General features: G+C 31.5%; 1 protein-coding gene across 1 annotated transcript; it reads left to right on the forward strand.

Annotated features, from left to right (window-relative positions):
• Nucleotides 1-510: 510 nt before the first annotated feature.
• Nucleotides 511-23,400, forward strand: LOC112604195 (nuclear hormone receptor FTZ-F1 beta). Its single transcript, XM_025353123.1, has 11 exons — nucleotides 511-858; nucleotides 16,739-17,181; nucleotides 19,892-20,094; nucleotides 20,166-20,288; nucleotides 20,358-20,698; nucleotides 20,814-21,011; nucleotides 21,094-21,508; nucleotides 21,814-22,047; nucleotides 22,116-22,368; nucleotides 22,478-22,632; nucleotides 23,254-23,400. Exons 2-11 carry the CDS (start codon nucleotides 17,055-17,057, stop codon nucleotides 23,341-23,343), a joined length of 2,139 nt encoding a protein of 712 aa, XP_025208908.1. The 5' UTR covers nucleotides 511-858; nucleotides 16,739-17,054; the 3' UTR covers nucleotides 23,344-23,400.
• The last annotated feature ends 181 nt before the right edge of the window (nucleotides 23,401-23,581 follow it).

Consider the following 23,581-nt stretch of genomic DNA (forward strand, 5'->3'; position numbering starts at 1 on the left):
GTCAATAACTCAGGGAACGGATTTAAATGCTCTAAAACAAGAAAATGTCTTAAAAAGACGATTTAATGCCTTAAAAATGTTTAACATCAAAATGCACTAAAAATGCCCTAAAAACTTTAAAATGTATTTATATTCAATAAAACACACATTTTGAATTTAAAACTTAAAAACACATTATTATGAAAAATCTGCTAAAATATTTAAATACAATAAAACCTCAATTAATTAACTCACTATTTCTGTCCATTCTCTTTTACCCCAAAAATTAAAATTAATAGGCATACAATTTATAGGTATATTCGTTATACTATATAAAATAAATATTTAGATTTTTATTTTTAGAATAATGTTGAAAAATGACTCAAAACCATAAAATGCATTAAAAATGTCGAAAAATGCTCTAAAATGTAATAAAGTCTTAAAATGCAACAAAATGCAAAATAATGCAAAATAAAAGCATTTAGCAATACGTACTGAACGAAGCATATCAGTCGTCGCCGCCGCCGCCGCCGCCGAGTAGTCGCAGTCAGTCGCGGACGCGATCGCGTTTTAACCGTCGCCCTCGTCGTCGTCGTGCTCGTCCTGTCGTTGTCGTCCTCGCTCCCGTGCCGTTTTCAATATTATTGTTATTTGTTTTCCTAAACCTGGACGTCGCACACGGCCACACAGGACGTATAAAATATATTCGCCCGAAGAGCGAACGTTCCTCGCGGAGGTAAACAGCAGCGATATTGTTGTTGTAATTTTATAAATCGTGTACCGGGCGTGTAGTCGTCGTGTATACCGACGTCTTCCCGACCACCACGTTCCGCGGTGTTCGTCTAACGGATTATCGGGACCTAACGTTTTGAACGCCAGGTAAATAATAATAAGTAATAACTGACATGATATTATACATATTTCTAAAAGGTCAACGGTAGTATTATGTTGTACACGAACGTAAATCAATTATGTGTTTTGTAACGGGAGATGTGTCGTCTCGGACCGTTCTGTCGCGTCGTCGACAGGCTGCTCGTTGTTTACAAAACAATGTTGTTATGACACTTGCCTCAACCGCTGTTTGGGTGTCGGTAGAGTCCGTGGTAACTAAATAAAATTGTAAAAAAATGATGGTATCTTCGGCGCAATGGCTCCGGGATTCGCGTGCAATAATAATAATAATAATAAGAAGAAGAATGATAATGATAATAATGAAATAGCGCCGTCCGTCGTTGTTTATTGTTGTCATATTATTATTATTATTATTATTGTTGTTGTTGTTGTTAATATTTTTCGTTCGTTTTCAGCCATTGCTTGTATATCGGTACGACGAAACTTTGCGGCGTACCTATTGCTGGAATGGACACGAGGTGTCGGCTGACGTTTTTCATGAGGGAGGGGAGGGGGGAAGGACAGCAATCGGCGGTTGTGGGACGGACGGGGACGGGTAAAGGGGGGCCGTAACGGACGTGGCCAACAGAGATGCCGGTTGACGGCCTCTAGCTGCGGATGTTTTGTAACGGTATCGTGCCATTCTTTGTGAACTCTCGTCGTGCCCCGCCACCGCCAACTCCGCCGCCGCTGCCGTAGCCACCGTTCTTTCCCGTCACCGCAGCCGCTACCACATTACCGCCACCCTTTTCCACGATTTTTCAGACCGTTGACCTTGAACGCGCACGCCGCGCCGCACGGACGCTCGCTCGCGCGCGCACCGCCACCGCCGTCGTCCTTATAAGGGCCACGGTAACGTTATTTATTTTCAGCCGTACTCAAAATCGTAATTTTATTGTGTACCGACGATTTCGGAATCCGCGGTCGATCGCGCGTTTGTTCGGTCGTTATGTTCTTTGTTTTTATTTACTTCGGATAGTACCTACACGCTTCTCCGCCGTCGACGTAGTAATCCACGTTTAGTGTTCCGTTTGGAAGTCGCAAACACGATTATTTTATGTACGATAATTCGATAAGTATCACGATGCTTACATATTATATTGTACTGTTTACATATTACCACATATTATTATACACACTAATATTGGTAGGTACTACTCCCAAATAGTGGCGAAGTCAACGGTCGATACGCGCCGCCACACGGTCTCGGTCATCCTTCCTAGGCCACGTCAAACTGCGGTCAAGGTCACTATTAAGCGCCCGACGACACGACGATGATAATGATGATATTATTATCATTTTAAAAAGACACTATTGTTTATTTGTTTATTTGTTTATTCTTATTTTTTCCGTCAACAACTAATTACTATCTACCCACTTCAAAGTTCAAACCTATGCGCTGCGTGTACCTGAAGTCACCACTTCCGATGCTATCATGTAACCATCCACCGCTGTGTCTGATGTGCTTACGGGCAATACTGTAACTTACCTGATGAGTAGAACTGGATTAACACTGTTGGCCTTATAGGGGCTATTGGACAGAACACAAACTTTAAACCGAGAGTACTATAGATTTTTTGATTGGGCATGATCACTAGAAAAAATGTTTACAGTATAAAATTGTGGTGTAGTCAATTTGCACCAAAATCAAAATTGATTAATATAAGATAGGTACTATCGAAAGAATAATCTTACAATTTTCGATATTTGAGTATAATATATTAAAAAAAATAAAACAAACTGATGTTGCATTGATTTTCAGATTAGTTAGATTGCAACTTATGTTTTGATACTAATAGGTTTTTTGTATTTGTATGCAACTAATTCAATAAATGAAGTTTTTTATAAGTTATTATTATAATGGTCCAAAGCAACTTGAATTTGATTTGTCCATTCACTTGTTTAAGAAGTCATTCAGTTAGGTTTATGTAAACTCGATAGTTTTATGTACGTATCTGTTTGAAAATCGGTGTGAACTTTAATGAAGTAAAAAATATTCCCAAATATCAAAACTTGTATGATTATTCTTTCGATAGTACCTATTTTATAATAATCGATTTTGATTTTGGTGCAAATTGCATTTCCTATTTTTTACTATCTATGATGGTGCAAATTATATACCCTTATTTTGATGCAAATTACAAACACTATTTTCAGCTACCTGCAGTGGTGCAAATTACATATTTTTAATTTCGTGCAAATTACAAACTCTCTAAAATTGTACCATAACTGATAATATGCGAAATAATGTAAAAATATTGACTCCTAGTCAAATTAATTCGTATTTGAAAATTAAAGGGCACCGAGACTATGGTACCATGGTATAGGACCGATAACCGATAGTTGCAATAATAATAATTTCTTCGGTTTTATTATCTCGCCGACGTCTATTACAATATTGGAGAAATAATAAACAATACGTTCATAACTGCGTGATCGAAAAACAATGATGATAGTAATTACTATAATGATACATTAATACATCAAGACTGTTTTGACTTTTTAGAGAATTTTAAACTATGAATTGTGTTACAAAATTTATGTTATGTTGTTATGCAGCTTTTATTTTTATGAACTTTGTTGCATTGCCTTACCATGCCGGTATACTTACTTTCAATTATAATTCGTTCATGGTTTGAATGTTCAATGTACTATAATATAAGATCCTAACTAGGACAGATTAAATGGATTAACCATGTTGTCGGTATACTGTGGTGCCTATATTAACTAATGCCTATATTTTCTAAAGAGGTCATTAACGAGTTGGGAAGAAAACCCAGAAAATTAGATATTTACTGTTCTATAAAAAAAAATTGCTGTTTACATTATACAAAATATTTTTAAATGTACTCTCCTCCATAATAAAATTATCTGTACTCTATTGAATGATATAATTTATTTTTTCCATTAATAGTTTCTTATGGTAATAGTTGTCACGTCGGATTATCAATACGGCCTTGCCCTATTGGATATAAACCTGTTATTTAAATTTGTTATTAGTTTTAGTATTCCTCTATACAATGTCTACTCATAGACCATCCGTAAAAAATCCTTTTATACCACATATGCAGTGGTTCGACGAGAGTTCGACACATCTAACAGATTTGTCGTAACCAAAATTTATCTAATGATAGTATGACACGTCATGTTTGATGTTTTAATTAAATTGTTATTACTTGCTAGACCATAGAATATAGATGAATCCTCCGACTGGATGATTATTATTATTATTATTGTAGAGTGTAGACAATATAAACATATATAAACAAAAGTATTATTCTGAAAATAACAGTAAAATTCTAGCAGACAACAGTAGTATGTAGTAAAAATGTGCGAAAAATGCAGATAAAAAAAAAGATGTGTCCCCTTCCAAGTATAACTGTTATACTTGTCAATTGGTCACGTTTAACTATATCATTGAATGTGCGTTCAAGACAACCGTTGCGCAATGGTACCGATATAATTAAAATGTTCAATGCAAATTAATTTTGCATATTTTTCATAAATATTGCTCTTGTTATCATACAAAATATCACACTGTGGATCAAATGAACAGTGCCTTGTATAATTGGCTTCTCACTGTAAAAAAATTCACTCTATACACTGTATTCGTGAATTTCACATTATTTTATTTTACCATGACCCTTCAGTGTGACATTTTTTTGTGTAGGTACCATCCCTTCAGTGAATCAATTATTATTATTCCGTTGGATAGGTAAGTTTTGTATTTATTATACAAAAAAATCTGTGCTTAGTTTATTTTTATATTTCAATTATTTATATGATGTGTCTTATGAGTATATTTAACGCTTTTTAATACTTTTTAGAATAGGTATATTACAGTTAAAATATTTTCGTTAATATTTACACTAAATTACATCACCTATAAAAAAATACTATAACCCCTCTTGACAAGGTTATAGGCTATAACCTTTGTTGAGCAATATTGTGCTGCTTAGTACTTTATAGTTTATACCCCAGAATAATTGGACCACTATGGTCGCATAAAATATATAACTGTATATATTTAAAAAGAGAGAAAAAACAGATGGTGTGCTTACGTTCGGTCATGATTCTTTTTGTTTTTTACAATACTTTGTATATCATGCTTATTGTGTCAGATATAAAAAAAGGACGTGTTGACAACATTGGCATTATACTTATGAAATGCGGAATTGTTTGCACTGTCGAATTATATAAAATAATAATAGTAATAATATATTTTCTGTCATTTCCACCGCGAAGTAGTTTCGCACATCCGCCAGGAAGATAAATAATCCGTAAAATTCCGTTTGATGAAATTACACGTCATACGCGCTATGCGTTAAAGAAAAATACACGTTTGAAACTTACATTGACCTAAAGCTATTATACGCGTCATCGTTTACCCACAATATAATGAAATATAATAAAACATAACAACAACGTGTAATGGACGAACAAGCGCGTAAAGAAAAAAAAATGATATATTATTATACAAAATGACCTAAGAACAAAGACGGATCGATAACACAGTGCTCAACTTTCTCTTTATCGAACAAAAACACTCAACGACTATATTATAATTTACCAGCTATTCCATATTATAACCATAATAATATAATATGTAAGCCGATTTTGTTCGAAATTCCTCGATCTCGTTTTGCTTACTTCGAAACGCGGTAGACTTGGGCACAACGTCACGCAATTCAACAGGTGTTCAACTTTTCATTTGTATAGATTCGCTACCATATATTGTTTACATAATATGCATCTCGATCGTTGAACAGTATGCAATTTACTGCAGATAATTAAATACTAGTTTATAATAATTCTTAATGTTTCTGTAACTATTTACTATAGTAACGATATAATAATAGGTATTTAATACTTATGTACACCCAAACTAGTTTAAATCAATTCTGTTATTTATCCGAACAGGTTATACCGTTTACTCATTATTTCATACACGACTCGCTGGTATTGGTTAATGTGTGTATGATCGATTTTAAAATACAAATATGATAGGATTCCTGCGTTTTCAAAATTAATTTTTTCCTCCGACCCAAAATGACAATTCAATCACCTAATCTTTATTTATTTATTTTTTAAAATCGTCTTATGGTATAATTACAATTGTTTTATATATTAATTTAATGGATGAAAATAATAGTGATCACTAAAACTTATTTTGTTGTGACTTATGGCTTGTATTTATATATTATAAATCAAAATATTCGAGATAATGTACCTAACCCCGTATATTGTAACCTAATATTTATTACTTATTAGTTATTAGCATAGATTGTACTATTTATTTTCCTGTCAGTTTAAAAAACCTATATTAAATACTCGATTAAATATGAAATTGTATTCGTTTTACCATTAATTTTGTAAAAAAAAAAAAAAAAAAATATATTGAAATTGAACTACCTTAAATGAATATTAAGTTTAGTAGTTAAATAATAATTAGTACCTATAATAGTTGGTTAACACTTAACTATCAGATTTTCAAAAATAAATTCATAATATATAACAATTAAAATATGAATGAAAATACATACTATTGCTTCTTTTAAATGTTTTCGACGCTTATTATGGTATTCTGACTTTTATGTTTACGACTTCTGAGATTGTGTTATAACGACTCATACATAGTTAATATATTACAATAGTCAATAAATGATATGAATAATGTAAATATTTTATTTTAATAATTGGAATTTTCATTAAAGGAGCATACATTGTCATGTATATTGTGTTGTGTATGCCGGTGTGTATTTACTCAATTTATTGGTAACAAAATGTTTAAATGTTTGTAACGAAGTGAATATAAAGTGAAGGCGCCTTAATTGTTTAAAAATGTACGAATAACAAAGACAGAAAGAGATATGGAATAAACACACAAATAAATATTAGTAGTTCAAAATTCTGTCGACTTGATATATTTATTATTAATTTATTGTTGATGGTTAAAGAATTATTAGAAAATTATTTAAAATTTTAAAAAGTTTTAACGTATAGCAAACATCTAATCCGTTTTTATATTTGTTTTATGAAGAATGTAAATCCATGGCTAAATGGGGATTCCATTTTAGAATATGATACATCAGTTTAATGGCGTGAATTTATTTTTTACCGGCTTTTCTAAGTATTTTTATTTATGGAACATAAATATTTAAGTAGGTATATTTTTGATTATCATGAGACTGGATCCTCAGTACAGAAAGTGATACGTCGTGTTATCAATGTGTTTTCAGTTGTGTTTCAATGAATATTTTAACAAATCATATATTTTATCCAGGACAATGGACATTCTGAATGATATTAAGAGATATTAAGTACAAACACAGTTCAAACGGTTCTTATGTAATGTTTTAGACTATTTTGGATAAAATGAGATTGTACGTACATATATGTTTATACTCGATCAGTACCTACATCAGTGCTCCGGTATGAAATACTATGATGAGTTTAGATTAAAAGCATCAGTTTAAATAAAAATGTTTACTTTTCTTTACAAAAATATAAAAACGAGATATTATCTATAATCCTAATTTTAAAATAAAAATGGCATGTATTATATTACCGCACGTGCCAATTATTCAGATATTTGGCATCAGCCACTGTGCTCCTCGGCGCCATCACTTATTTCTGAAAATCAAAAATAACCCTTAAATTATTTTAAAAAAGTATTAAAAGCCTATACGGAGTAGACAACATGTTTGTAATCCCTTTATAGTGTGGGAAGTACGTATAGACATTACATTAAATGTAATTTTTATATAAATTATACTATAGGAGGAACTATATACATATCTTTCTTAATCGTGACTTGATAATCTATGTTCATTTTTCGTAAAGGTCCTATAAGAATTTTACTAAATTATAAAAGAAAAATTTAAGTTACATATTGACCGTGATTTTGATAAAATAAAGAGTGAATATACAAAATTGTATACTATAAATTATTATTGGAATTTTGTTCGATGGTCAATATTTATTTATATAATAAATTCTTAAATAATAATAAATCGTAATAAATGGTATAAATTTTATTAAAATATAAAAAATACGTATAATATACCTTGTGGCTATGTTAAAATTTTAAATGTAAAATCACAATAATATTTTAGTTTAGCATTTTACCTATAGGTTTACTTACCGTTTGTATACGTATTTAAACGTAAACATCCTAATAACATTATAAAATATAATATATAATATGATTATTATAATAGGAAAGATAATAATAAGTATACGGTTTTTATGGTGAATTACGAATTGTGCGACGGCGAGTTCCATTGTTAACTCGTACATAGGTCGTTAAATGACATTCTATGAAGGCGGCCATGTGCATCTATTTGTTCTATGTTGGTCGAAATATTTTGCAACATAATGTACGGCTATTAATGAAGAAAAATCGCCCCACATGACGTATTCTACAATTTTGTTTAAAAAATACGTGTATGATTTCTTTTAAAAACCTCCCATTACGAAGTCATAGCATATTACTGTATCGAATAATAAATGATGGGTACGTTTAATGCATCCAGTGCTTATTATAACATGCGTTTGAACACTGAGTAATTCCAATTGAAAAATGCGTAGTTCTAATTTAAGAAATGCGTAGTTGTAATCTATGAGTTATAATAAAATGTTATTATTTATTTTCAAAATATAAACTATACAATATTATTTATTAGTATAGATTTTTATAGAATGTTTTTATTCACGAAAATACGAGCAATATAAGCCAGTAGGTTTCCCTGTGTTTTAGATCAGACGACGCCTCGCAAGTTGCAGTGTTATAACTTATGATTCTTATCTTTTCATTTATTTTTATAATAGTATTATTATAAATATTTTATGTATAAAATTTATAATTATGCTGTGAACGATAGTTTATTGAATGAATTTTGAATATTTTTTTTCATTAATCGTCGTCTGATAAGTCAAATCGTCGACTGCAGGCTACAGAATGACAATTATTTAATATTAACAGATACATATTAGTATTACGATTTTTTTTCAATAATCAATATAATGCGTCAGGTTTTTTTTATTATATTTCTGTATAACCTATGATATTAATTTATTAAACGGTTGAGTTCGAGATTCACTGAAGTCAAAGCAACGAGAATGGTTTAAGGGCATATTCGATGAAGCTTCAAATTTGATTTAAAAAATTATATATTACTGCAAACTAAAAGATTTTATTAAAAAAAAAAAAAGAAGAAGAAGAAAATATAAAGTTGTAATTTTAATTTTTAATTTTTAACATTTTGTAAGTTTGTTATATTCAATATTTGTTTGTATATACAAAATGTGTTATTAAAAGTTAAAAGGCTTAAAGGCATACGCGTTATAATAAGTTTTATACTTGTATAGTATATATTTTTATTTCCATTTTTTTATACACAAGGAATAATTGTTTTGGAGTATGAGAGGGTGGTTGAGTTTTGCGCACTTCTAAAAAAACTTTAAAATAAGCTCTGTGACATTTAATACTTAAATTCCAAATTAATTTGATAAAATATAATCTTCTTTTAACGAAAAAATTATCTGATTTGCATTTAAATTCCATTGAAGTGTGCACTAATAAAATTGATACGATCCAACAGTCAGTATTAGTGAAATATCTTTGTACTAATCACATAAATAAACTAAATTAAATTTATCATCATTAAATCAACAAGTTATTCAATATTAAATTAATATTTCAATGCTTTTTTATGAAAAAAAAATTATATTTCTTAATTCTTATATTATGTTTAATATAATTTAAATTGTTTGTGCATTATTATAAATATTTATAGCGTTTATGTATTTTTTATCGGTCATTTTTTTAATTGTTTTTAGTATATCATATTCACAGCCCTCTATATAATACACTTGTGTAATTCCATATTATGTATTGTCAAACCTCTTAGGGTCCCGACATTGTCGTCATCGTCTGTAAGCTTATTATTTATGTGCATACAAAATATTGTAATATGTTGTTTTAATATGTTTGTTATGGTAACGGTGGTGAATGTATCTTCGAGTGTTGTGACGCATAAATATTGTTACGAAAAATCGTGTATTGTAAGATATTGTCACATGAAATTATTGTTAGATATATATATTATATATTAAATTAAAGTTTAAACTTCACGTAACTTATACGGATTTTTAATTGAGTCCTCCGTTACCCGACATGATTACACGAAGTCACCGGAATGGTCGCTTATAATCTGTGTTCACGGACCTAATTTCCTCTTAATTTATTATTATTTAAGTACACGACGCATACTCAATAAATGATTATGTTCGATCGTCGTGTAGGCTGCTCACTTTTAAAAAAAAATGTAAATTCGTATTATAAGCTTGTTTTTTTTTTATATACAATTTTGAGTGAGAAGGTGTTTAAAATTGGGAACCTCGTCACTCCTTTCCCTGTGCTTTTTTTCCAATATTTCTCGTTATCCTTATTGTTCGGACTATCACTTATAGGAAAATACCTTTACCTTTATCCACATTGTCGTTTAATTCGTGAACGTATGAACTTATTATACTTAATTTTTATGCATTCAGCTCATTTATTAGTAAATTAGTTCACCCACTACACAAGTCTCAAATCCGAAATGCATACTTTAATTTCGGACCAGACTACTCCCACACGTGGGGGTTCTCTATAAACACAGGGGCTGCGCGCAAGTACCTATACCTACCTACGTGGTTTTATTATGATATAACGACGCGCGGTGTTTATGAAATGAAGAACACCTATCGCCGACATAACAATATGCAACAACAGCGGATGCACATTTGCGTTTATCAACATTCAACACCGCGTGTGCGTGTGTACGGAAGATAATAGTAAATAGTAAATACCAAATAGTATAGTAATAAATACAATAATAGTAAATAAAAAAAAAAAAAAGCAACGAAGGGAACGCAGGAGGACGGACGCTCGCGCACACATAATAATAATATTATAATGAACGAGCGGTGCGCGCGCACGCGTCCGTGCCTGACCTTGGCAAGGTTGAATTTTGAGAGTCCGACGAACTGCGCGGCAACGTCGCCCGCGCCCGCACACTAACACACACACACGTCACACGCACACACACACACACTAGCGCGCGCACCGTCAACGCGAGTATACTAATAGTTTTGTAACGTCTGCCGTCACCGCCGTCGCCGACGTCCTCTTGTCGATTTATAAAAATAAACAACCTCGCGGCACCCGTGTCCTCTAAAACCGTCGCTCGAACGGTGTCGTGTTCGTGTTCGTGCGAAAGTGTGCGGCGGTGACGGTTCGTCTGCCGCTGGAAAACGAGAAAAGCGTTTACGTTTTTCTACGGTTTGGCGGTGTGGCGAGAATATTATGACGTGTTTCGTGGTCTTAAACGAAACGCAATCAAAAATGCATATACTTACCTGTCTACACCAGCCAGTCCACGCGACCCGCTCGTTAAACAATAATGTTTGATTGTACAGTATCAAGTTTATAATATCATGGTTCTTTTTTGCACTATGCGTGTGTGTGTGTTTCTGGGGTTTTTGAAGCTTTTTTTACTCGAGTCAAATATTTGAAGACCAACAATCTGTATTGTAGTAATCAACTGTTATGTATTTTTATTAACTAAAAAATAATCGTACTGATTTTTTCCTCTCGTCGTTAGAAATTCAATTAATTTGATGAAACAAGGTTTTTCTTATATTTTGAGCAATTGGGCAATTCTAAATTCGACTTTTTAAAAACGTCTTAAAACCCTGATTACGACATGTTACACGTGTAAAGCTAAATAAATCAATTATATTGAATTTTAAGTATCTTCGGGTACCGTTTACAAATTAAAAGTGATAGCTTCGTTATAGCGGTAATTAATTGATTTATGATATTACTATTGTTGTTGATCGCATACGACGACCCTTAATGGCTTAATGCTCTCGGGATTCTCGGATGCATCATCTTATACATAATATTTAATGATCATGTATAGTTTATTGTTTAGTTATAGATTTGTATAATATGTATTGTATTTATATATTATATATTATGTTGTTATTATAATTAACGTATATTTAAATCAGTATAAAACTTGTGTATAGGTAAGCTAATTAGTGAAATAAATGTGTATAGTATAAAAAAGTAAAGTATGTGTTATATGGGATAACTTCGTTATCTTATAACTTATAACTTATAAGTTATAACTAATATTGATATTAAAATTAATTATAAAAAGTAATTGCTAAATTGGTATGATTAGCAGTTTGATTGGTGTACATGTATACACGACCTATGTACAAAACCACGCTAATCACGAAAAGTTTGAATATTTAATCACAGTACTATAGACGAACGGTTGTGTATTATGCATTTGGGAAAAAAAGACTAAAGCCCATTTAAAATTATATCAAGTCCACATTTCCAATTTATAGGACATAGCCACTTACGTGAGTCGCTGCTTTGAGAATTAACATCCCCGCTTTCGTCTGATTTTTCCAAGAGGATTTCCAGTTTCTTATAGGAACTATTTTCTCAGGTAGAGGAATTATTAGAGTATTATTATTCTATCATTTCTATACTAAAATGTTAATAATCATTTTATTTATGTTCATGTAAATATTACTGTAACTATAAATATGTGTGTTTGACGAATTGTGTTGATTCTATTCTTATTGATTATACGTCCAGTCGTATAAATACATCCTACCTCGTTCAAATAGTGTAACATCCTATGATTGATCAGCGGACGAATTACAATGTAATATGTTGCAGGATTCATCTCCTCTTTTGTCAGGTTAGGATAGGTTAGGTGTTCAATATCTCAAATAATATAGTTTTATCGTGTTTCCGTCGAACCAGATCGCGCATAAACGTACAAAGGAAACGGAAAGGGCGTATTTCTCTTGGAATGCGTGTATATATTATTATGTGACCACGGTTAAACTGTAAACTGTACTCGAATTGCCGTTATTTATTATTTTACATTCTATATTATATAAAACACGTCGTGCGGTGTAATAAAATAAACTGCACAGCCGTCCCGTCGCAGTGGTATTAATAATAACATTTAAAATTAAAAAAAAAAAAAAATGCCCCGCATGAAATTGGAACTTGTTGCGTAACGAAGAGAGTTGCCAACGGCCGACGGGGACCGCAACGTACTAGTCTGATACTACAGCTGTATAATAATACATACATTATATTATGTACAATATTATTTATGAGTTTCGTGTTCTAATATTCCTCTCACTGGATTCAATGATTGCGACGAGTGTTTAATTCTTCGAAATTGCCGCGTTGCTCAGATCGTTTTTTACGCGCGCGCACACGCGATCTTTAGTAGAATAATTAAATTGACAAATTATATTAAAAACATTTTCGAAAAAAATTCCGAATTTTCGTTTAGGTTACACTGAATAATAATATTATGAGTTCAGCGATGAGTCAGTATAATATTAAATGTACATAATTCATATTATCTACTACTACTATTAACACTATTACATATTATTATATTGACGTAACATTTCTTGCTAACTTCGATCGACCTAGTCATGCATACCGTCGTATTAGGATGATTTAATATCGGTATGTTTAATAATATTTAGGTATTATTACTATTATTGTTATGATTACACGGTGTGTACGGTGTACCGTATATGGAGCAATGATACTTAAAACTTCCAAGTATTATTGTTTTAAATGGTTGTTCACCATTTTTTTTTTTTTAGTATGTAATAGGAAAAAATATTATACTATAATATGAATAATTATTTAGACTGTCCAAAGGTAATAGACAAATGTGCAGTTTCATTTATGTTATTAAGAGGTTAAGGTGTATACGCATATTTACATTTTTTTTTTATTTATAAAAAAGTAAGACATTTCTAGCCAACTGTGGGCTATCTATATCTAGTGATAATACTTACAATTTTTATTTTTGGCTTTTATAACAAGATGACGATTAAAATAATTAAAGATTAATTAACAATTAATTGTGTACATAATATTTACCATACATGGAGTAGTGACAAGTTTGGTTGGCTTAGCTTATAGTTTATATTTACATAATATATATGTTTTTTATTTGAATAGAATGATTTGGAATCTCTTTTATTATGACCATTAATCATAAATTATTTTGCTATACAATGTTTTATGACAAACCCTTAATTTTGTTTGGCGTTTGTTTACCAGTAGTACACCAACCGATACCTAATGTTGTATCTTGTTGATATAAACTTGTACAGTAACTACAATTTACAAGCCATTTCAAGTACGAGGTGGCTCTACTCAAATTCAAAATCTTTGAGGAAAATAATTTTAAAAAGTCACCCGCTAGTCATGCTTACACATCAAAACAATTCTCCGCGATCGCTATTAAAATACCGATGCCTAATTTTGTTCCTATTCAACAATATTTATCGTTATTAAAAAACTCGTAGATTAATTTGACATGTTGAAAATAACTGTTTATATCATACACATTACTAAATGCAATCCGAAGGTTTTCAACGCACTTTTTGGTACACACTAATCTGGCCTCTACCATAATAGCTATTATTATTATTATTATTATTATTATTATATAATATATCGTACGTATTATGCTATTAATATTATTATATTGCTCGCCGCCGACGGTTTATTTATACGTATACAACGATATAGCATTATATAACGTTATTATTGGAGGCGCAAGAGATAAAATTAGTCTCGTGTCGGAATAAAACAAAATACACTTTGTGCTGCTGCTGCTGCTGCTGCTGCTCACTGCCAATTATAAACAATGCAACCAAGACATCAATAACCCCTTCGAGCCTCGCTGCCGACCATTCCTCGATCGTTCGCGCGCGCATTGGCCATTTCACTCGGCCGTCAGGTCACACAACCGGTTTCGTCGCTGTGTGCCGTGTGTGTGTGTGTGTGGTGTGTCGTTGCTTCACCACACACTCGGCTCGTTCGTTTCTATAATCTGCACACGAGTAATAACTTATACTCAATACTGTAGTACAACAGGTATACTATGGTAGCCGTTCGGCGGTTACTCGGCCGAACACGTAACGTTTCTCTCCGATCTGCCTATAAAGATCGTCGTAATAAAATGTGCCCCCCCCCCCTTAAGTATAAACCGCGTATAAATATAATAAAATATAAATCAAATAACCGTGGCCGGGTCGTTGGTAACTTTTACAAACGTAATAAATAATATGATAAAACCGTGCGCGCGATGTGTCAATGTGTGTGTACGTATACGAAGCGCAATTTTATACGTATTATTTTGATATCGTAATACGGCGGGGGTCCTCGGCTGTTGGATGGGAAGGCGAGGGCGAATTTTCCCGTTCTTAAAATGTGTACATTGAATTATTGTTTGGGTGCTCAAATTGAATCTGTAAATCATATTATACGACGATATCGCATAATCCTGGATCTTTCTTTTATTCTTTCTCCTTTCTTTCTGGATTCGCTGTACACAGATCACACAACTACTGGACAGTTTTCAATAAAAGTTACACAAATCAATAGATTCATTTGGTTTCTGAGGAGGAGTTTTATGGCTTGCCTGTGATTTCGTCCCTCTATATGGATCGCTAATAATTCGCTATAAGAGGGGGGCTCATGCATGGACTCGCGAAAATCGAATATTTTTTTGTTTATTTAAAATAGTTGACATTTTAGTAAGGGATTTCGGATTATTTACTATTTTAATTATTATTAGTAGCAATATTATGATGTATAAAAATGTGTACAATGATTACTTATATATTATGTTTTTTTAAATTCTATACATAATGTTTTTGATGCAAACATAGCAATCACATAAATACGAATATCAAGTATTAATAATATTGGATTACGACGTCTTTTAAACATTTGTTGTATCTGCAAATGTCTCCATTTTTTTGTGTTTACAACAAAATATGATCAGAGTTCTGAACTAGGAAGTAAAAAATAATAAAATTATTCATCATAATTGTGTTTTTATATTATATATAATTTTAACTGAAAAACAAAATGAAAATTTTTATTGAGATAGACTAATTTTTATATTTTAACCTGGAATACAGCTAGTAATTTATAAAAAAATATGATAATACCTATATGGCCATATCGATATGACACATATAATGTATATAATATATATATTATGATAGAAACGTTATTCAATAGTTTCAATACTAAACTTTATACCCACGTCATGTCTATAGATACGAACTGGATTTTATCTTATAAAACATGGTATATAAGTAGGTACACTAAATAAACATGTAGCCTGTAATAGGTATATGTATATAAAAAAGTTGTAAATTTAAGTACCTACCTAGTCTTGTTAACCTTTTCAGATTCTCTATTCTTTTCAAAGTTTCTTTTCTCTCTAATTGTATAATTCTCTTTTCTATAGTAATCGTCTTTAGAGTTTAAATCGTGTTGCCAACGACGAGAACACACTTTTTACATTTTACATCCGATCTCATTCAACATAATACCTAATACCTATAATTAATCTTCATTATTGAAATCGTATAAGCTTATATGCAAGCACTGTGCGTTATAATCCCGATTGTAATTATCGTCGTCATCACTCTTGTTTTCGAGTTCGGCCCGTTATCGCGCTAATAACACGAAATAAAAAAATCCAAAATCACAAAAATAAACACAGACACTACGGTGGGCTGTGCAGACTTGCGTTATATCCGCGCGCGGACCCGTCGTTTATACTCCTCTTACCCCTCACCTAGGACGAAATAAAAAAAAAAACGGCCTCGTCGCCTGCACACGTAAAACATTATACGTACGTCAGACGACGATCGCCGCACACCGATCACAACACGCGGCGCGTTTTATAGGTACACCTGTAGTGACCGTTTTGCGTTTTTTGATTTTCAGCACGCAAAGGACGCGCGACGTGTCATCGACAGGAGCGTGATCTGACAGAACATCGCCCGCTAGACGATATAGCGACATGGCGCGCGCCCCCGCCGATCACCTATGCGCCGCCTGCGTCCGTCGTCACCGGGACTACGTCGAATGTCAACGGTTTTACGCGGTCACGTAGTACACAGCGGCCCGGCGCGCCCGCGGACGACAGCTGCTGCGGTAGGCGCTTCGGCGCCGTCGTCTTTTCGGTGATCGCTAGACGCCACGATGCCACTCCGTCCCGCCGTCGTCGGCCCGTCACCGCGGCGGTCACTGTTCTGAGACCATGGCCGACAGCGACACCAGGATGTGGGGCCACAGCGTGCAGGTATCGTCCGGCCCGGTCACCGTCACGTCCATCAATCTGATCGCTCCTCATCTGCAGCCCAGCGCGCAGATCACCACGATTAAAGGTGTGTATATAACCATGTACTACAGGTGCGTTAGGTATATCATGGGTTCAACATAGGTTATAGGTATATATGCGATATAAACGACGATGCGTATAATATTACGATAAACAATAATATCATCGTTGTAATGTCACGTGCGTGTTTTTTAACGGATGCGGCGTAGGCGATTTCGATTTTAAACGTTAAAATCACAGTTTTTAATGGGTAGGTATTATTATATTAGTATATAATAGGTATAGTATGATATATTAGAGTATATCTTCTAAACAGCGCCAATACCACAACCGTTGGTCGTCGCACTGCAACGGGATTATACTATTATATAGCAGAGTATAGTTTTGCTCGAAATTCAACTATCTAGGTACTACTAATATGTAAGTTATTAAACTACAGTCATGAAAAAAAAAAAACCTTATTTATACACCACGAAAATAATAATATTTGCCGAGTGTATTCGTAAAAGTTATTGTTGTTTTAAAATCGACGTTTCATTAACGTTTTCCAACAACTTTGGTTTTCACCAACGATTTATTTATGTGAGGCGTCCAACTGTTTATTGTGACACGAATTTTACGCCGTGTTATGTATTATAATATCATTATTCATTATTGTATTTCAATTTTATCGGTTTTTATTAACTATACAACCTGCGCTGATAATCATTATTGTGTTATAGAGTAAAACTATTACAGTTTAAGCAATGCCGCCAAAGAACCTCTACTTTATTTTGAATAAAAATGTGTTTTGTACTATTTTAAAAACAAGTTGATTATGTATTGTAAACATTATTATAGTGCCAAGCTCTAGTGCGTATAAACACCATCTATTCGTATTATCCAAAACAACCTTCACTCTCTATCTGGCCTTTTTGACTCCGTTTAACTAATCATCTAAAACATCTCATTAAGGAACTTAATACAGATAATATTCCAGGAAATCCTCTCGGATAAACTTCTCGTTGGTGCTGAGGCCTTATAAATTAACAGTAAACAAACCAAGCTTATTAATTATTTTCAGTATAATTATTAATTATTAAATGTTATTATTCTGTTCTTTTTCTTCAACCTAACTGTGACGATTAATCTCATACAATAAATCACATCATACGCCTATTGTAAAACAATTATATAATTTACAAATTGTATATATATATATATTGTATTAATTATCTTGGTATTATTCACCTATTATACCGATACGAGGCGGGTTTTTTACTTAAAACGTTGATGGGGTGGATTCAAAAATCTTGCAGGATAAATTATTGAAGTAATTTTTTATAATAAAGTTATGCTTGTATGTTTAAATTTAATAAAAGTGATATTATTTATAAATTATGCAAGTTTATTTTTACCATTTGGGTATCTTAATATAACATAATTAAGCTATAAATGAATAATTTAATTGACCACAAGCATGAATAATATGGTCTTCTTACTCAAAAGTTAAAAACCATTTTCGAATAGATGGTAAAATTTCTATAGCAATTTTTATTTTAAAAACTTTTTCAACAAATTCTTGTTACGAAATAAAAACGTGTTTATAACTCATTACAAAATGTATAATATTAAGAAATCTATATTGACTCATCGGCGAAATTCTATGACATTATTTTGTGAAATATAAATAAAAATTGTAAATTTTATTTGCCTTATATTCACTGAACATCAATGTATATAGAGTGCGTATAAATTATTTATATTAAAAATAAAAGTAAAAAAAAAAAAATGAATTGGATTATAATTGGTTATATTTGCTATTCTCGTTATAAAATATATTCGTCTGTTTTATGGTAAAAACGAGTATATACTACATTCAAATCTCAAATGGATACCTATACTAATATACTAATAACCATAATCGCTTAGGACATAATATTTCACATTGAGACGTAATACAATAATTGTTCCAAAAATGATTACATAGGTACTGTCCGATAAAATTAAATGCTTGTAATAATAATAATACCTATTGCCTATCGATGTAGCGTTAATAATTGATTATAAATTATAATAATATATTGCAATGATAATAATGTAATATACGTTATTTTACAGAATTCTTCAATATATTAGTTAATCTAAGGATTATACGTACTAAGTTTCACTTGGTAGTTAGTACATATTATAGAGTAACAGTTGTCTCTTAGTTAATTTATAAATTATCCTTTGTATAAATGTGTAATAATGTATGGTTGTTTATTTAAATTTATCACACATTTAATAATATTGACAATTTTTTTTTTAATTTATCTAATTTTGAATACATTTTTTTAAATTTAATAAAGCGCGAATTGACTGTTGTAGTTATTTCAAAATTAATTCCATAAATAAATATTTAATAAAATATTTACAGAAATATTTCGATGGAAATTTTTTTTTTTTTTTAAATACTTTTTATATTATACTTGATAATTTGATAATTCTTTACATATCAACTAAATTGCTATCTTTAATTTACTTAACACCATGTCATTACTGTAGGTGTCCTGGTTAGTAATGTTACATTGTATAATAACTGGTTCAAATATGTATCTTTATATCTATTCAATACCTTAACTTAAAATGCCCGTCACTCTATAGAACAACTAGGTATTACTGTAGTACTTACTATGTAGAAAAACAAAATTTCATACATTAATGCTAATATAATACAATTTAAATCATTATATTACATCGACTTTCGATAACGTGTTTTGTTTTTCCACCCATAGAGGAACCTCACGACAAAGACGGCACAATGACCGAAATAAAAGATGACATCACCGACGAAGTCGGTTCTGAATGCGATCGGGAAGTAAGTAAGATCGACTTCTCAGGAGTTACAATGAGAAGTAAAAAAATGAGAGCGGTCGAAGAAAACTTGCCTCGGCCAATGTCCTGGGAAGGAGAACTATCCGATTCAGAAATGAAACAAGTAACTGCGGCTCTCTTATTATAATAAACCGGACTTGTACAGACATTTTAATAAGGGTAACTGATTTTTAGGAAGAAGATAGAACAGTGGACGTACAGACAGCGAATCAAAATTATTTACTACCGCGAAATGAGAATTTAAATAACCAACAGACGTCTCCAGTTAAACGAATTATTTATAATGATAATAACTTGGTAAATGTTTCTTGTTAAAAGCTCGTCCATATTTATATTCAATAACTTCTTAATGTTTTTTTTTTATAGGTTGACCGAGTAATGGAGCACGTCAAGAGCAAAGTAACTTCGTCGAACAATGACATTCCGTTACTTGTTGATAAATTGCTAGGTGGTGGTTACAGCCCATTACTTCAACATAGAACAAATGGAATCAAACAGACATCACACATTCCACCAACTCAAAGCCCAGACTCGGCCATACACTCTTGTTGCTCACCTGCACAGTCACCAATCACTTCCAGACATAATCCTCCATCATCCTCAGGGTTTTCGTCCCCGTCTACATTCACACCGTCGTCATTGTCAAGGAATAATAGCGATGCTTCGCAATATGGTGGATCACAACATAGTTCTTGTTATAGTCAAAGGTAAAACCATAAATTTATAAGTGTTGATATTTTTCTTTTATAATGTAACTATAGGTTGTACACTTGTACTGTTTCTTATTGTTGGAAATTATAAATTTACATATTTTATTTACAGTTATTCCTCTCTATCTGTTTCGCCTACACATTTTTCTCCAACTCAATCACCAATACAGCCAAGGCACGTACAGAGAAATTTTCATGAATATACTGTGGCAGAGGAAACCAATGGTTATGAAGAGAAATTGTCAATGTCTGACATTGGTCAACAGCATGGTATAACATCAGGTATTTCAAGACAACAACTGATAAATAGGTATGTATAGTGTATGTTGAATGAATAAGACATGAACATTTTATAGTAATATTAATATTAAAATTTCTTAATTTTATTTTAGTCCTTGTCCTATTTGCGGTGATAAAATTTCTGGTTTTCACTATGGCATATTTTCATGTGAGAGTTGCAAAGGATTTTTCAAGCGCACTGTACAAAATCACAAGAACTATGTGTGTCTACATGGTTCGGCATGTTTGATAACAATAGCTACACGAAAGAAGTGTCCAGCTTGCCGTTTCGACAAGTGTTTGAACATGGGTATGAAACTAGAAGCAATCAGAGTTGATAGAACTAGAGGTGGACGTAGTACCTATCCATTTACTTATACTATACCGCCATCCAATATGCAGCCACAGCATAGTGGACAGCTCTCTGGAATGAGCACTAATTCTGTAGACAATAAAGTCAAGCAGGAAGAACGAACATGTAGGTCCCCACCCCAAGAAACAGTCAAATTGATCCCTCAATTATTGCAAGTGAGTAATGTGTGAACATCACAAAATATAAATACTACCAATTGAAATAGCATTTTCTAAACTTAAAATTATTATGTATTGTTGAATTTGATTCTTATATATATATAAATATATAGATTACATTAATAATGTTTCTGTAGAAATACTATACAATTTCCTAAGGGTTTCACATGTTTCACAAAATTAATTATAATTTTATAATTTTGTTCTTTGTATAAACAAAAATATTTTATATCAAATTTTACTTTAAGGATTTGATATTATCTTTAGTTTTTGATTAATTAACATTTATAAAATTGTTTTAGGAAATAATGGAAGTGGAACATTTATGGACTTATAATGAAGGATCTTTTGAATCATCAAATGCTAGTGGAAGTTCTATGAATCATTGTGGTGGTGCCAAAGAATTAGCTAAAAGTCGCTTAATGGCTGAGAATTCAGGAACAGATTTTCTTTCCAATTTATGTAACATTGCTGATCATCGGCTATACAAAATAGTCAAGTGGTGTAAATCATTACCTTTATTTAAAAACATTTCGGTAATAAACTAAACACATATTTCAACTATTCATGTAAAGAATATAATTACTTAAAATGGTTTTTTTAGATTGATGATCAAATATCGCTATTGATAAATGCTTGGTGTGAACTATTGTTATTCAGTTGTTGTTATCGATCAGTTAGCAGCCCTGGAGAAATACGTGTTAGTCTGGGCAAGTCTATTTCTTTAGATCAAGCAAGAGAATTAGGTTTAGCTCCTTGTATTGAACGTATGTTGAATTTCACTCAGCACCTGAGACGTTTGAGAGTAGACCGTTATGAATATGTAGCCATGAAAGTCATTGTACTATTATCATCAGGTATAATATGATATGTTAAGTTTGATCTTTAAAAATATATTTAAACAAGTAATTTATGTATTTGTAGTTTACAAACAGATGTATTTAATTGTATTAATTGTGGTTTCAGATACAAATGATTTAAAAGAACCAGAAAAAGTTCGTGCTTCTCAGGAAAAAGCATTACATGCTCTGCAACAGTATACTCTGACACATTATCCAGAGATGCCATCTAAATTTGGAGAATTGTTGTTAAGAATACCTGATTTACAACGTACTTGTCAGGTAAATATGACATATTATTAAATGGTTTTAAGTCAGAGGTATTCCAACTGTGTGTTACGGTTTTAATGGATGTTTCAAATGTTAGTCAAAAGAACCGAAATATAGAAAAGGATAATAATAATATCCTGTTGATAGTAAACTAGAATATTATTAAAGAAATAATGTTATTGTTGACTCATACCACGTTATGATGGTTAGTTAAATAATATTGCAGTTATTTTTATTATTAATCTCATTACTATCATATCATCCATCACTATTCCTTCAATGTAAAAATATTTTTATATCATTAATAATATGGGAACTGTTTAATTATTGTGAAGAGACAAAGTAGCCGCGGGATGAAAAAGTTGAAATATCTCTGATTTAAGTAAAATTGTGTGAATGTTAGCATGTATTTAAACTTTCAAATACAATTAAATCATTTTATGTAGCTATCCTATGAAATTGGATTAATGGTGAGATGAGATTAGCATTCAATAAAATATTAAATTTGCTAATTTAATGTTTTTATAATTTTATTAATTATTATACATCCTTGGCCTAATTTTATACTAACTAGTAAATAGTGAGATTTGAAGTTATATTAAATTTATATTCATTTATGTGATTTGTTATTAGGTTGGAAAAGAAATGTTATCAATTAAGAGTAAGGAAGGAGAAGGACAAAGCTTCAATCTTTTAATGGAGTTATTAAGGGGTGATCATTAATAGTTATTATTATTATTATTATTATTATTATATAAACGTCTGTGAAAGTATTTCTAAGTTTTTATCTATAATATTTATCTAAGAAGTTAATATAATTTTTGTAAATATTTAAAAATATTTAATATAATTTGAAAGTTTGTGTACCAAACCTATACAATTTTGTTTTTATGACATTTTAGGTATTTTTTACCTTTATTCTATTATTAGATTAAATTGAAATCTAAATATTTTAGAATTG

The sequence above is a fragment of the Melanaphis sacchari genome, unplaced genomic scaffold, assembly GCF_002803265.2.
Source record: "Melanaphis sacchari strain LSU unplaced genomic scaffold, SCAv2.0 Contig11_pilon_pilon, whole genome shotgun sequence".
Classification (NCBI taxonomy): Eukaryota; Metazoa; Arthropoda; class Insecta; order Hemiptera; family Aphididae; genus Melanaphis; species Melanaphis sacchari.